Source organism: Pollicipes pollicipes, unplaced genomic scaffold (genome assembly GCF_011947565.3).
Source record: "Pollicipes pollicipes isolate AB1234 unplaced genomic scaffold, Ppol_2.1 Scaffold_4219;HRSCAF=4965_pilon_pilon_pilon, whole genome shotgun sequence".
Taxonomy (NCBI): domain Eukaryota; kingdom Metazoa; phylum Arthropoda; class Thecostraca; order Pollicipedomorpha; family Pollicipedidae; genus Pollicipes; species Pollicipes pollicipes.
Window position 1 is genome coordinate 7858337 of NW_023596448.1, and position 15425 is coordinate 7873761.

The 15425-nt window shown below is 57.3% G+C and overlaps 1 protein-coding gene across 1 annotated transcript; it reads right to left on the bottom strand.

The window, feature by feature from the left end:
- Positions 1-249: 249 nt before the first annotated feature.
- Positions 250-7803, bottom strand: LOC119095747 (serine protease filzig-like). Its single transcript, XM_037218600.1, has 6 exons — positions 7342-7803; positions 7178-7290; positions 5796-6649; positions 3448-3908; positions 2604-2735; positions 250-1293 (listed from the first exon to the last, which is right to left on the bottom strand). Exons 1-6 carry the CDS (start codon positions 7801-7803, stop codon positions 1120-1122), a joined length of 2196 nt encoding a protein of 731 aa, XP_037074495.1. The 3' UTR covers positions 250-1119.
- Positions 7804-15425: the final 7622 nt, after the last annotated feature.

Below are 15425 nucleotides of genomic sequence, written 5' to 3' on the forward strand. Positions count from 1 at the left end.
GCGTCTGCGTCTTGAGCAGGCATAGGGATAAGTTGAGACTTGTTTCTGGGTCTCGAGTTGCAAATATTGACAACTGTGAGTGGGTTTAAATGAAAGGATTCGCAATAAGCCTCTCCTGGTCACTCACACGGACCAACATCACAGGCCAACCCTCCGAGCTCAGCACATATTTACTGCAGAGCAGGGCAATGCTGCCATTAAAGTATCAAAAAACGGTATAAATAAATGAAAACTTTACTTCATATGCATCATGTAATAAAATAACGTAGATCAACAGTGATACACAGCGTCATTACGGTAACAGGCCCAGCCACATATCATTGGAAACGGTACAACAATTGAAACTTCCGCACACATGCTGAATGTCATTGTATGGTCCTACATGGCAAGATCCGAAATCAATTTCAATCAAATGCTGTTCCTCACTCAAGTCTCCAAGTCTCTTCTGCAGCTGCAGAAAACAAATATTCAAGAACTGAGAAAACATTCGTCGCGCGGAAGAATGGTCCTTAAACAACACGAGCTATTCAACTAACGAATTCATATCACGCACCACATACGTTCATAATTTACGACTTTGTATAAAACGTATACATTACGAGCATCGAAGCAGCGTAAGTAATCTCACCAGTCTCGAGTAGAAATACTCTAATACAGACCCAGCCTATGCACTTGAGCAATGCACAAACGCAAGCCGCCGTGATTACACAGCGACTGTGCAATCACCGTGTCTCGTTTGTAGAAATCCCGTAGCTCGCAGGCCGCGGGCTACAAACTGTGTCTACAACACGCAAAACCCCTGACCACCGACCTTTGATAGTCGCCAGTGGCGCTGAGCACCGCTTGCAGCACGCTCGCGGGTAGAGGGTGCTCAGAGTGGCACCACCAGACCGCTGTTGTTCTCGGAGTGGCACTACCAGACCGCTGTTGTTCTCGGAGTGGCACCACCAGACCGCTGTTGTTCTCGGAGTGGCACCACCATGCCGCTGTTGTTCTCGGAGTGGCACCACCGGGCCGCTGTTGTTCTCAGAGCGGCACCACCAGACCGCTGTTGTTCTCGGAGTGGCACCACCGGGCCGCTGTTTTTCTCAGAGCGGTACCACCAAGCCGCTGTTGTTCTCAGAGCGGCACCACCAAGCCGCTGTTGTTCTCGATCCAGTCGAGGTAGGCGGTGACGCGCGAGTAGACGGCCGGCATGCCGACGTCACAGCCCAGAGCGCTGGTGATGCTGCTGACGCCTACCAGGGTGTAGCGGCCGTCCCTGCGCACCTGCAGCGGTCCGCCAGAGTCGCCCTGCCGCGCGTGAGGTCAGCAGCGGGTCAACAGCAGGTCACGGACGGGGGCACACACAGGAGGGGTGACTGGGGAAAAATTTGCTTTCTTTAACCCCGAAGCTGCAGAAAACCGTGTTGAAAAAATATTTTGTTGACATTGTCGGACCGGTGGAAGCCCTGTCCCCAAGGTTTCTTAGGCTGCGCGGGGTTATATCCATGTTGCAGGACTGGAGCAGAATGACGGAGAGGAAGCACACACAGTCAAGGCATATGTCACATAGGCGTGGGCAGAATGCCGGGCAAAGCAAAAGTTTGAGCAGGCGAAGACTGCCGACCACAAAGTGTCAAACGGCCGAGTGTGCTGACAGCCCAGCACCAGATGAGAACACAAGCAGCCGAAGACTGCCCGCCACAAAGTGTCAAACGTCCGAGCGTGCTGACACAGCCCAGCACCAAATGAGAACACAAGCAGCCTTCCGTCACGTTCAGCAAACCCGTGGCCGGAACGCTGCGGTTTCCCACATCAGTCTTGTGTACTGTCCGGAGCACAGGAGCCCAGATCAGCATCAGCACTCTGTCCTAAGCGTGGTCAGATAGCGGGCCAACGTGACTCTCATGGCGGAAAACAGGCCACAGGGAAATCTGATCATCTCACGTGTGAAACCAAGGACCCCTAGCTCACCCAAGAAAAAACAACACGGCGACTCTTCCGCTTCCATGCTTTGCTCTCATGCTTTTCTTCTGCAGGACATTTTGATCTGACGTGTTCAGGACCAATCAAGGTCAGACTGCTCAAACAGGGTCAGACAGGGCTGCTTCAGGTCAGACAGGGCTGGTCTAAGGTCAGGCAGGTCAGACAGGGTCAGGTATGGCCGTTTTCAGGTCAGGCAGATCAGACAGGGCTGTTTTCACGTCAGACAAGTCGGACTACTTCCAGTCCAGTGCTGTCCTTAACCGTTGCCAGGGATCCGCATTCAGTGTATGAGGCATTTCACCGACAGACATCACCGTGTAGTCGTTCACACCCACCGCCACGGAGAAACCCACAAGCACTGTGTACAGCGGCGGCTCGAACCCACGACCTCCCGGTCACAAGTCTCTCACTTAACCACTCGGCCACGACGCCAGACCGCCCGTTCTCAAGGTCCAGGGTCGGTTCGTGCCTGACAGGGCAGGGTTCGTACCTGACAGGGCAAGGTTCGTACCTGACAGGGCAGGGTTCGTACCTGACAGGGCAGGGTTCATACCTGACAGGGCAGGGCTCGTACCTGACAGGGCAGGGTTCATACCTGACAGGGTCAAGTTCGTACCTGACGGCAGAGTTCGTACCTGACAGGGCGAGTGGAAGCGACCGTGCGTGCAGACCTTCAGCGGCGTGATGTTAATGGGGAACGACGTCATGCAGTCGCAGTTGCTCTTGATGGGCATTTCGGCCCGCTGCAGCACAAAGCTGCCTCCCACCTGGGACCGGAAGATATCATCAAACATCAAACAAAACATTAAGGTACGAACCCTCCACTACCCAGCTGTCGAGATCTCATGTGCTCTCATCCGGTCCGTTTAGGTTTTGCCGCATGTTACCTGGTCTGCGTTAGTCTTGCTCAGTTATATTTGCTCTGATCCGTGTAGGCTTCAACGAATCTTAACTGGCCCGCATAAGTTCCGCTACATTTTACCTGGCCCGTATAGGTCTTATGCTACATTACATGGTACCTGTAGCTCTGTCTTAGGTCAACCGGCCGGCATGGGTATCGTGATACTTCACCCGGCCGGTATGGGTATCGTGATACCTCACCCGGCCGGCATGGGTATCGTGATACCTCACCCGGCCGGTATGGGTATCGTGATACCTCACCCGGTGGGCATAGGTCTTGCTCGGTTCCACTGGTTTTGTAGGTATTATCCCTGTATGGCCCACACCAGCTCACCTGGTCGGTACAGAATATTATGTCATAGCTCGCCCGGTCGGTGTAGGTTCGGCCCTAGCTCGCCTGATCTGTGTAGGTCCAGCCTTAGCTCGCCTGGTCGGTGTAGGTCCGGCCCTAGTTCACCTGGTCGGTGTACGTCCACCCCTGCTTACTTGGTCGGTACAGAATATTATGTCATAGCTCACCTGGTCAGTGTACTTCCAGCCCTAGCTCACCTGGTCGGTGTACGTCTGGCCCTAGCTCACCTGGTCGGTGTAGGTCTTGCCCCAGCCGCATATCTCGCCGCGTGCCTCCGCGAACGTCAGTCCGACCTCAGAGCGGCGCGGCAGGCAGATGGGCCGCACGTGCTCTGACACCGGCACCGGCTCGGGCAGCTCAATCAGCGCCACGTCGTGGTCCTTCGCCAGCCGCGTCCAGTACCGATGCACGCGGTACTGGTTCGCTTCCATCTTCAGCGTGAGGTTGGTCTCCTTGGAGACGTCCAGGTAGCCCATGTGGACGGTGGTGGAGCGGGCGTAATCGACGCAGTGGGCGGCGGTGAGCACCCAGCGGCGCGAGATCAGGCTGCCGGTGCAGTAGGTGGTCTTCTCGGGGCCGCGCGGCGAGTCTGAGATTAAGTACACCACCCAGGGGTAGCTGCCGGGCAGGGCGTCCTCGCCACCGAACACGCGCGCCTGCACGGCCGGCCCGGCCAGGCCGCACTCCTCTGCAACAGGCGGGGGGACAGGTGAGAAGAGGCCCGGCCAGGCCGCACTCCTCTGCAACAGGCGGGGGGACAGGTGAGAAGAGGCCCGGCCTGACCGCACTCCTCTGCAACAGGCGGAGGGACGTGTGAGAACAGGCCCGGCCAGGCCGCACTCCTCTGCAACAGGCAGGGGGACGGGTGAAAACGGGCCCCGCCAGGCCTCACCGCATTACAACAGATGGGAGGCGGTGAACGAGGGCACAACGGTGATGAAGAGGCGCGGAGCATATAGGTGAGGCGAGAGGGGGGAGGGGGCGGAAATGGGACGGAGAGAAGGTGCGAGTGAAAGAGAGCGAAGCACAAGGGAAAAAGAGAGAGAGATGGAGAGGGGGTGGGAGGAACGGAGGAAGGGAAAGACAGACAGACGGACAGACAGACAGGGAGGGGAATTCGGTGCCGTATCGAGATGGATTGGAAAACGGTGCGGAAACTATGCACATGGTCATGTTACGTGTGCAAACGGGCTCCCACCAGTGAGTGAGGATTATGATGATCGTATAAATTGTTATGTTTCCGTCGGAACAACAACAGGTTTGTTGGTGCCGGAACACTTCCTGGATTATCCGTGATGCTAGTGTATCAAAAACAACAGCGGCATGCGGTTCATTGCGCCATTACCACAGCATCAACGCACATAGATCCTTTTCCTCACGAGGATAAATCAGTGTTTCGGATAACGTCCTGGCTTCAAATTTATCTGACAGCGGGAAATTGTCGCGCTCTACAAGCCAGCACGGAAACAGAGCCACTTTTGGGAGTGTCGTTCAGCTGTCGTCAGCTCAGCTGTTTGCCATGCAAATGGCGGCATCCATCGCAATTGGGACTCGCCCGTAGCACAGGGATCCCAAGATAGCTATTTCCTTGGATCGATGCGTTTAACAACAAACGTTTGTCCAAGGGAATTCGCGCATAAATTGCTGAAAGCGCTTCGATTTGTTGACGCGAATGGACAGATCCTTCGCGGGTCTGGAGAGATAAGTCGGGAAAACGGTAAATATTGCGGCTTTTGGAGTGATCTGATATTTAGATTGAATCCTATCACAGCCGGCAATATATATAAACAATGATAACGAATAAGGCGCCCTGGAGCTTTCAAAGTAAGCAGCGTTTAAGTTATGTGCAGACTACGTGCGGCACGATCTATTTAAAGTGCGTACTTTTGAGCTATTATCCGCATGTTGAGCCAGACGTTGGCTCGCAGCAAAGCCTTTCAAGGAGCTGTCGTTTTATGGAAGTCCAATGCATGTTACGGCTGAAAAATGAAATAAGCTCATACCAACAACTAAAAAGCCTTCGGTAGCATGTTTGTAACATACACCCTAAGCAGTCCGGTGCAAATTTAAGCACACTTCCGCGCTTTATTCCTAAATTCCATTTTGAGAGCTTCTGTTTCATCATGTCGTGGATTGACTCAACTTAAAACATCAAACGCTTGTTGGAAACCTCAGGCAGTAGTACACATACATAGCCTGAGAAACGTAAACTGACGCCACACTGTATCCGGGCCGAAGCAATTCGTTAACACGCGGCAGGAAGTCGATTCCGATTCCGAACACAGATGGTCTCTGAACGATTCGTCCAAGGGCGGATCCATGCGGCGAAGGCGTCCTCATCTCCGGTGCCGTTATGACAAACTGCGCGCGGTTATTTGTGGAAGTCGTCCCATAAATTCCGAAATGCGAGCGCGCATAGTGGAGCTGCGGAATGGTTTATGACCCCGAAATGGCTTCTAAAAATGCTGACACGGTCGGCACAAAACGCGTCAAAACGCGTCTGTCGTCTCTTGGTGAGCGCCGTCAACAGAGGATAAGGACCGGCCTCAAAGCCTGCCAATCGGTGTAAACTTACCCTCTTTTTGGAAGCCCTCGGTGACAACCACCTCCTCTGCAACTGGCTGCTCCTCGCCGACATCCACTCTCTCCACCGTCTGGGAGTCGTCTTCTGCAGGCTCGCCTTCTGTTGCGTTCTCCTGGACCACGGTCCCATCGACATGACCGCCGCCGGCATGATGACCGCCCTCTGCATTGTCACGCACTTCACCTTCACCACCCGAGACGGCACCCACGTTAGCAACATCAAGGACAACCGGGACATCCTCATCGTCCGACTCCTCTCCTTCCAGCCGCGTAAGAACGTCCTCTGCATCTTCGCCGACATCCACCCGCTCGAGGAGCGCCTGGGGGCCGGAGGGAACGCGGGGCGTCGTGGGGAACTGGTCGGGCCGCAGCGGCAGCAGGTGCGTCATGGTCTCACCCCCGGCGGTGGTGGCGCGCAGCGTCACCGCCCGCGGCGTCACCACGTACGGCACCTCCACCACCGGCGACTCGGTCGTGTTGCGGTCCACCGGCCGCCGCTCGAACATCGGCGGGTTGCCCTCGCGCTCCGGGTCGTACTGCACGGGCGTGCGCAGTGGCGTGATGATGTACTCGATGTGCTCAGGCGGTCTGAACAAGCCGAGGTCCGGCTCGCTTTGAGAGACGGCTGCCACTTGATCCTCGGCCACCGGGTCATTGATTCCGTCCAGTGCCGCCTCTGTCTCTGGCGCCACGTCCTGCCCGTTCTTTGTCAGCGCCGGCGTCACCAGCGACGCCACCGTCGTCGTCGCCGTCGCCGCCGTCGGCGTCGCCACGTCCCTGGCGCCCGTCAGGATCCTGGCCTTCAGCAGGTCTGCCAACGACCTCCTGCGCCGCTGGCCGGGGAACCTGACGCGGCCCGCCGGCAGCCGGCGGGAGGCGCGGTGGCCGCGGGCGCTGCGAGGTCGGTGGGACCCTCGGCCGTTGCGGTGTGGGCCGGGCCGCGCCGGTCGCGGCCGCGCCGTCCCGCCCGGCCCGGAGAGCCGGCGTCGTCCGCGGAATAAGTCGGCCAGCGCCTGCAGCCCGCCGGCCTGGGGTCGCCGCTGTGGTCGCGCGGCGCCGGCGCCCGCCGGTCGGTACCCTGAGAAGCCGAACAGGGGTGCGAGCTGAGTCAGTCCCTCGCTGAAAGAGACAGGGCCGGCCTCCGGACGCTGCTGAGGCTCCTCGTGCTGCTGCTGCTCCTGAGGGTGATGTTGAAAGTGCTGCTGCTCCTGCTGGTGTTGCTGCTGTTGTTGGTGATGGCCGTGCTGCTGCTGGTGGTGCTGGCCGTGCTGATGCTGCTGTTGGTGGTGCTGGCCGTGATGCTGCAGCTGCTGCTGATGCGGCCGTCCGCCCGTCCCACCAGGCGCCGTCTCCTCCACAACTCTCAGCTCGGACCCTGCGCCGACGCTCGCGGGTCCTCCCCCGCCCTGCACCGCCTCGCCCCACACCTGGCACGAGAACCCTCTGCGCTGCACGAACTCGTCCGAGAAGAAGCCCATCTTGAGCGCCTGGCCGGGCGCCGTCCGCTTCGTGAACGGCACGGCGGCGCACTGCGTCACGTCCATGCCGTAGACGGTGTGTGCCCGCCTGTTGACCGCCGGCCCAGGGAACTCGATCATGTCCCCGCTGACGGCGCCCAGCACGCCCGTCCCGAACGTGTCGACGTCGGTGCACACCATGACGACGGCCGTGCCGGGCTCGGCCGGCATCAGCACCAGCTTGCGGCACTCGCTCGGCGGGTACGGGCTAGGGTAGTTAGTGGAGGTGACGGTCAGCGGTTGGCCGGCATGCACGGCGTAGTACTCGTGCAGGCAGGACCCTCGAACCTCGGTGCGGTGCGCCTGGCTCAGGCTGGCGTCGGGCGCCGCCGGCGCCTGCGGCACCAGGTGGTTCTTCAGCAGGCTGAAGAAGTCGATGGCGCGGTCCTTAACGTCGCCGCCGCGGCAGCCGGCGGTGAGCTGTCGGCGGCAGCAGATGTGAACGAACGAGCCGAAGGCCGGCCGCAGCGTGGGAACATGCATGACTCTGGTCAAAAATTACGACGTAGTCGTGCAGTTTTAGGCTTTGTGGTTTCAGTTTTAGGGCCTAGTATGCATGCCGCATCTCATCATTTTGTCTTAAGTCTAGAATGTCGCAGTTAATGTGCCAGACATCAGCGCCGGAGTAGAGATGTCCCGCGGTGCTGTTTTAACACTCTCAGGAAAACATTTTCGCCTCCGCATGATTACCATTTCCTAAAGCAATATTGTCACACGGGACTGTGGGACTCCCAGGCACTGGGATGCGTCGACCCAGCACAACTGTCACAGCTGCTATGCTATGTCAAGGGCACGATGGGATGGATTTGCGTTGCCGTTTTTCTTTTGCGAGCAGTCACCACGAATGTAAGATAACCGCTGGCCAGATTTGCCTAACAGGACAAGCTTCCGTCTGGCGGAAATGAAAACAAGCTGCACCTCAAAAGCTCCTTCAAAACGCCTTTTTCTGTGTCCTGGTTTCAAAAAGCAAAGGAGCTGAACATTATTTTTAAAGTAAGTGAGCGTGCGTGTAAACACCTGATCTACATGAGTACTCTGTTCATTATTATTGCAGCCATTTGTGCGTTGTTTCGCCCCAAATGAGTGATTTCAAAGATGATATGATGTAACTAATTGGATTTCCAAACACCGATGTCATTATTCGATCCATGAATATGATCTAGGTATGAGCTAAGGCTGGCTATACCGAGCCCGCATCCAGTGGAAACAACATATGAGATATATGAGACGCCCTCGGCCGGCTTCACTGTGCGACGTCATCCCTGCTACGCATTCAGTATTCAAGGAGCACCACGCTAACAACCATAAAAACTCTCCTGCGGCACCAGAGCCTCCTCCTACTCCAAACCCGCTCCGCCACCCACCTTCAGCCGGCCCGCCCATTGCCACCACCCCGCTGCCCAGCACGTTCCCGCCGCCGTCACCGGGTGGCGCGCGGTTGTGACACCTCCCCCGGTAGAGAGGGAGAGAGGCGTGACGCGCTCACGGGAGTCCGTTACGTCACCAACCTAGTTCCGGCCTCCGAGCGTGCGTCGCGATCACCGCCGGTCGGCGCCGCGGCCTTCACGTTGCGCCACGGATCGCCCCTGCCGCGCCACAAAAACCGTGACCGCGCGGTGCCGCGTGAGCGTCTGACCTGGGCGGCGCGCGCCCACTCATCGCCACACCCCGGGGAGTACGGGGCACGGCACACCGGCGCTGAGCTCGTCTGACCGGCTGGTGGTGAGAGGAGCTCGAGCGGGGAGAAGGAAGGGGGGGGGGCAGATGTGGCAGGTGTGGCATCGGTCACAACCGCCCCAACCAAACGCATCAAGAGTTTCGAGCCCTTGTGCAGCAGTTGAAGAAGGCTGTTCGGTTTCTGTGCAGCAAGGGACATCCACTCAAACTGTTTTGCCCGGCTCATTATCTCTGCGTCTCCACCCGCGGAGAGAGGCTGGCAGGCGTCAGGTGGCCCGTCGGCGCTCGGTGACCCGGGGTCAGCAGCGGGGCTTCTCGTCGAGACGGTGCCACAGCCCGACGTCAAGAAGGTGACGCTTTCCACCGCGCGATGCGATATCACGGTCCACTCGGCACCACCTCGGCGGGAAGATTGCACGCCTGCCGCGGGTGATCGTGCACCACGTGGGAATGATCGCGCGCGCTGTGCACGACGTGGGGAACACCCGGATGCCGCTCAGTTCAGCGCCGTGTGCTTCCATTCGTTTGCTGCAACGGCAGCATGCACCCACGTCCCACAAGCGTCTCATCTGTTTGGCGTCACGCTGTGGCCCAAGGCGGAGCACATTTGTATGCATATGGACGGAGGGACAGCGTTTTCATCAGATAGCGCCTGTTTGCTCGTGAAGAGTTTTTGGGTCGCGTGAGACCGCTATCCAGCATATGACCGGGGCACCGGCAACATCCAGCCCATGCACTTCTCTCCCGTCCTCGATGGGCGACGTCACGCAGGGGACGTTTTTGTCACCCCTCCTACGCGGCCCGTTCGGCCCGTATGACCCTGATCCTGACCGGCAAATGAGGTCCGTAGTCCGCGCAACAATGCAACGCCGCGCTGAAAACCTACCGGCACTTCGTCAAGGATAGTGGGGCAAAAAGTCGCCGCGGTCTGCGTCTGAACAAAGCTGTAGCCGCAGCTCCTCATCCCCTCCCCCCCCCCCCGCATCCGGACCCAGCTGCGCTACGATCCTCGCTTCCATTCGTTTGTCCTGATGCATCTCCTTCCGACCCCGAAACGGGACAATCTCGCCGGCTTAGGCGGGAGCACATGCTCCAAACGCATCATGTGATTATGCTCAGACAGGCGGTAGCTGTACGCAGGATATATACGTCGCACATTATTTGTAACTCCCTATATGGAGCCTTGCATAGCAGAATTTAACGTTCTTATTGCAAAAGTTTTGTAAGTGGAAAAGACAGCAAACACGTGTGGTTTTAGGAAGGCAGATCAAGCCTTATATCAATTTACATTGGGCTGGGCATGATTGTTTTGCATAGCTCCCCTTTTCTCCCCTTAATGCAACAAATAATTGGGTGCATACAGACATAACCAGAACGGCAATGTCTTTGGCCGCTCCAGGTCCTGTCCTCAGCGTTCATAGCTGCCGCACATGTTCGTTTCCGCAGTGCAGGCGATGCATCGTGCACATGATACGCATCACCTCCCGGGGCATTGACAATGTCATCGCGGGCGGCTATCACACACACCACAAGAGGGCGATCTGGGCACACACACACATACACATACGCACAGCGACCGCGAATTCAAAAGCCTCACCAGTAGCAGCAGAAGGCCGGAGTGTCTTGACAGCATCTTCATCCTGCGGCCTGCCGTCGGCGGCGATCTCCCGGTATCCGGACACGGACAGCGGACACAGACCGTGTCCGCGCGGACAAGCACCGGCAACGGACGCCGGCTCGCGGGCGGACGGCGCGGACACTTGTCAACACCGCGGACGGACCGGGCAGCGCGGACTCGCCGGGCGGATAGCGCGGGCACGGACAGCGCGGGCACGGCCAGCGGCCAGGCGAGCGGACGGCGCGAGCGCGAGTGAGGTGAGGCACGCCGGCGGCCGGCAGTGAAAGTTCTCAGCCGGGGAGCCCGCTGGTCCGGCGCTGAGCCGTGGCTCCGGCTGCAGCTGCCGCTGACCGTGGCGGGGGCCGAGCCAAGCGGGGTCGGAGGCGGGACGGGAGCCGGCGGCGCTGATCGAGCTGACCGGTCACGGTCCGGCGGGGACGTCCGGACGGGACTGACCGCCGCGTGGTCACAACGCGCGACAAGAGCGTGTCAGCCAGCACACGCGGATCTCCGGATTGGTGAAAGAGTCGTTAGAACTGAGACGCAGGTACATGCCACAGATCAACAGTGTAGATACTGCCCTGAGCACGTTAGTGACCGGCCTAGTAAGCGGCACACTTCCGCAGCCTGGCGCTCAGAAGCAGCTACCGGCCGCCACTGACCGCCTCCTCCAGCGTCCACCGCTTCACGGCTCGGCGCGGCCGTCTCTGATGAGCGGCCGCACGCGCGCGGTGACGCGCTGCAGGCGGGGGAGGGCCGGCTGGCCGCGCCTGCCGCTGCGTCTGTCACCGCAGTGGGTCAGCGCCACACTGGGTCATGTCAGCCCGCTCTAGATCTCTGCACCCGTGGCGCTGCGCGTGCCGGCCGGCTCGCACACCTCCGTAAAAACAACCCTGAAACTGGCACCGTTTTCAAGCGGCACCGGATGAGCATACGCCCCGGCGGCCACCTCATAGCACATATCCCGCCTCGTCCCAGCCGGTGCTCCCCGCGGTGTTTGGTGTCAGGCGTGTACACCTGCAGTTACAGGCGCATCATACATGGTACATCATGTCACTGCGGTCACTGCGCCGCCCCCCCCCCCCCCCCCCCCCCCCCCCACTGCAATGTTTGATGCGCACGCCTGTCTGTCAGCAGCACATGCATGACACGTCACGCGGGTGGAGAGCGTGGGGCGTTCGCCGAATCAGCACAGCGGCATGGATACCTGTCGTAGAAAGTGAGCGAACCCGAACATGATGCCCGCGAGTTACCATCCTTGTGCCGTTTACACCTGCACGTCGGATGTTTCGCAGAGGTGCTGATGCTGGTGTAAAGGTATCTGAGCTGTACTAAGGTATCTGAGCCGTAATAAGGTATCTGAGCTGTAGTAAGGTGTCTGAGCTGTTATAAGGTATCTGAGCTGTAATAAGGTACCTGAGCTGCAATGTCAACTAGGACGAACGGTGTGAGGGGAGGTCACGTGGCCAACCGGAGACAGCCCGTCGCTCGCTCGCTCTGCCCGGCGGCGGGCCGTCCTCCCTTCACCGAGCCACTCTCTCCGGCTCGTCCTGACCACACGGCTTCGCATCCTTTGCTGAGCCGCCGCTCCGCACTTCCACCCGCACTTTCCACCCGGCGCGCGGCGTCGGTCGCCGGCCGTTGTGGCGGGCTCCCCCGCGGCACCAGTCGTCGTGTAAGAAGACACGGCGCGCGGCCGCCGTGACATGTCGACGCTGCATGTTCGCACGCTGGTGACGACCGAGGAATCAGCGGCTTAAGCCCCGGACCGGGAGGTCTTCTAGTTCCGCTTTATAGACTGTGAGCCAATGAAATGTTTGCTGGCGCAACCTCGACTGGAGCGGAAATATGTCGTAATGTATGGCAAGTGCTTGATACCCAAGCAATAACTTGCACATTCTGCTCACACTGAGTTGTTTGCGTCACTGGGAGCGCGCGCGCAGTGTGGTCTGCCGTGATGTTCATACGTTCGTCGCAAACAAAGAAGTTGGACGGACAACCCACAACACCGTCACAATCAACGGCAGGCGTTCAAATTGCGGGGCTAACCCACTTCCCCATACGAAAGAAATGTGGCCGGTTAACCAAAAAACCGGCTGGAAAATACACCAAGGGCCTCCTGCCAGATGGGATCAATAAAACCAGCGATCGCGAGAACGAGCTTTGCGATAGAGCGCGCGATTGCAGCTGACGGCACTTTCGTTTGCAGGAAGGAATCCATTTGGCGTTGAAAATGAGCTATTTGTCACAAGGGCGGTGTTCAACACTGTTAAGTTGCCAACCAAATTCACCAAATATTCATGCAATGTCGTATTCATTAGCAAACGGTCGTTGAAAATGAGACTGACTTTTCGGAATCTTAAAAAAATTAGTGATGAATTTGGGTCACCGTTATTTTTGCATGCTACTGGCTCATATAAACAAGCTTATCAAAACATTCCAGGACAAAAGAATGGCATTATCCAAAGCGACCATCAATTTCTAAAACTGCTCCCATAGGTGTGATGTAATTGGGCGAGAACATCCTACGACTACAATGTGGAGGTAAAAGTGCTCCCATTGGCTATGGGGATCTGCCAAATATGCCGTATCAAGCTTCGATGCAAATTTTGTACCTGTTGAGATGGCCAGGCGGGTCCGATTCTCATTTCAGGGCATTGCATGGTAACGGTCATGTGCCAATAAGGCATAGCTTCCTTTACACAAGTTCCTTACGCCTATGGTTTCCAGGTCATCTACCTGCTTCATTAGTCACAGTTCATAAGAAGTTTATTCTGCCCCAAAACAAACATATTTCCCACTAGAGGGAGGAAAGGGTCCGTGTATCTGGATGAACATTGAGCTCAGACTTAGGCTACAGGTCCTATGCGATTCAACGATTTAAAAAGAAATTATAGATGTGGTCATGCTATTGCGCACATGGACGTCTTGCTGAACAAATTGGTACACTTCTGTGCCTTCGTACCGGCACACTTGGTCGCAGTGGACGGATTGTCATCGAATATGGGGGGTCAAGTTCTGAGGATCTCCACTTTAACCCGATAAACAAGTCAAACGGAAAACAGAGCTGGCCCCATGGTGGCGCCCGGTCAGGACCCGCGCCGCCCGGGCGTGCACGGGAGAAGCGGCGTGTCCGTGCGCATGAGGGGTTCGAAGTCAATAGGTGATGACCCGCCCCATCAGACAGAAGCGAGACTCGGAGGCATGATGTGACACAGCGATAAAGTCGCATGAGAGTTCAGTTTTAATCGCCATGGCGGGTAGATGTTACTCTGAATTCGAAAGCAAAAAACGATCAGAGCTCGGACGCCTCGTATTTTACCAAATATATAACCGATGGATTTTCAGAAGCAGCGCGCCGATCAACTTATTTTGCTTCATATTCTTCACTCTAATTTGTTTTCCTCTTCTTCACCATCCGCGTCAGAACCAGATGCGACGAAACATGTGTTAAGTACATTTCAGAAAGCTTCCTCCGTTTCAATAATAGTAATATAGAACTGTTTCATTTTTTTCCTATTTCATTAGTTGCCGTACTGACCTGCATTGCTTCTTGCAAGTCTCACGCGTAACACATCTGTGGCCTTAAAAACGTGGCTGGTGACCAAGGCACCGTGAGCCACAGCAGTGCCGTTTTGGGATATTGGCGTCCTGCCGTGGCGCCGTGAGACCACCAGGCCACCAGGCCTAACATTGCTAGATACCACTTTGCAACGGGCGCCATGTCGTTCCCGAGAGCGACACTCAATTTGACATCGTCATAAAAGTCGCCCTCGTATTAACTATGTCGTCGACGTCGGGATCCATGGTTGGGGAGAATCCCATCTCAACGGTATTTGGGACAGCGCTCTCCGGCAGCAAGTAAACAGAACGTCGCGACGGCCTGAGAGCCGCTGACGACGAGCACGAACGTGCAACGACACAGCATGGCAACGGCTTTAGTGCCCACGCTTTCTGAGCCGTGAAGCCTGCAGAATAAACGGAGCACACCCACCATCCGGCCAGCAAAGCGCGGCTGTCACCCAGCGCCGGGAAGTGTGTCATACCGCGCTGCATCTTCGACATCAGTACTCCCATGGCACCCGGGTCGGAGGGCCGCGGAGATATTATGCGACTCGCTACCCGCGTGGCATAATTGCCGGCGGTGTCAGAGATGATTGTAGCCAATTATTCACCAGCGCCTGTGTAAATGACGACCCCATTCGGTTGCCCCGAGTGTCCAGGCGCCCGGAGGGCTCGGTCAGTGAGGTCCAGCGGCCCAGGCCAGAGCATGGCTCACGAGGCCGGCCCGACGACACAGTGTGTCCCCGTGAGCCAGCTCAGCACGTTGGGCCCCATCCTCCGGGGTCAATGTCCGTAAAATGGCACGTTCCGCCCGAACCAAGTGTCGGTATCCATCTGTTTGAAACATTGATTCCATGGGCCGACTGAATGACGCGCGGCCTGTGCTGAGGTCAGTCTTGACAACTGTGTCACACGGTTAGTGTCACACGGCTACGTGGCCTGTGCTGAGGTCAAATCTTCACAACTGTAACGTGTCACACGGTTACGCGGCCTGCGCTGAGGCCGAATCTTCCTAGCTGTACAGTGTCACAATGTTACGCGGCCTGTGCTGAGGCCAAATCTTCACAACTGTACAGTGTTACAACGTTACGCGGCTTGTGCCAGGGCCAAATCTTCACGGCTGTAGTGTCACACCTTCGCAAATGTAGTGTCACACTGGTACGCAGCCTGTGCAGCGTCCAAATATCAACAACTGTTCAGTCCCACACCTTCACAACTGTACAGTGTCAAACCGCTACGGGATATG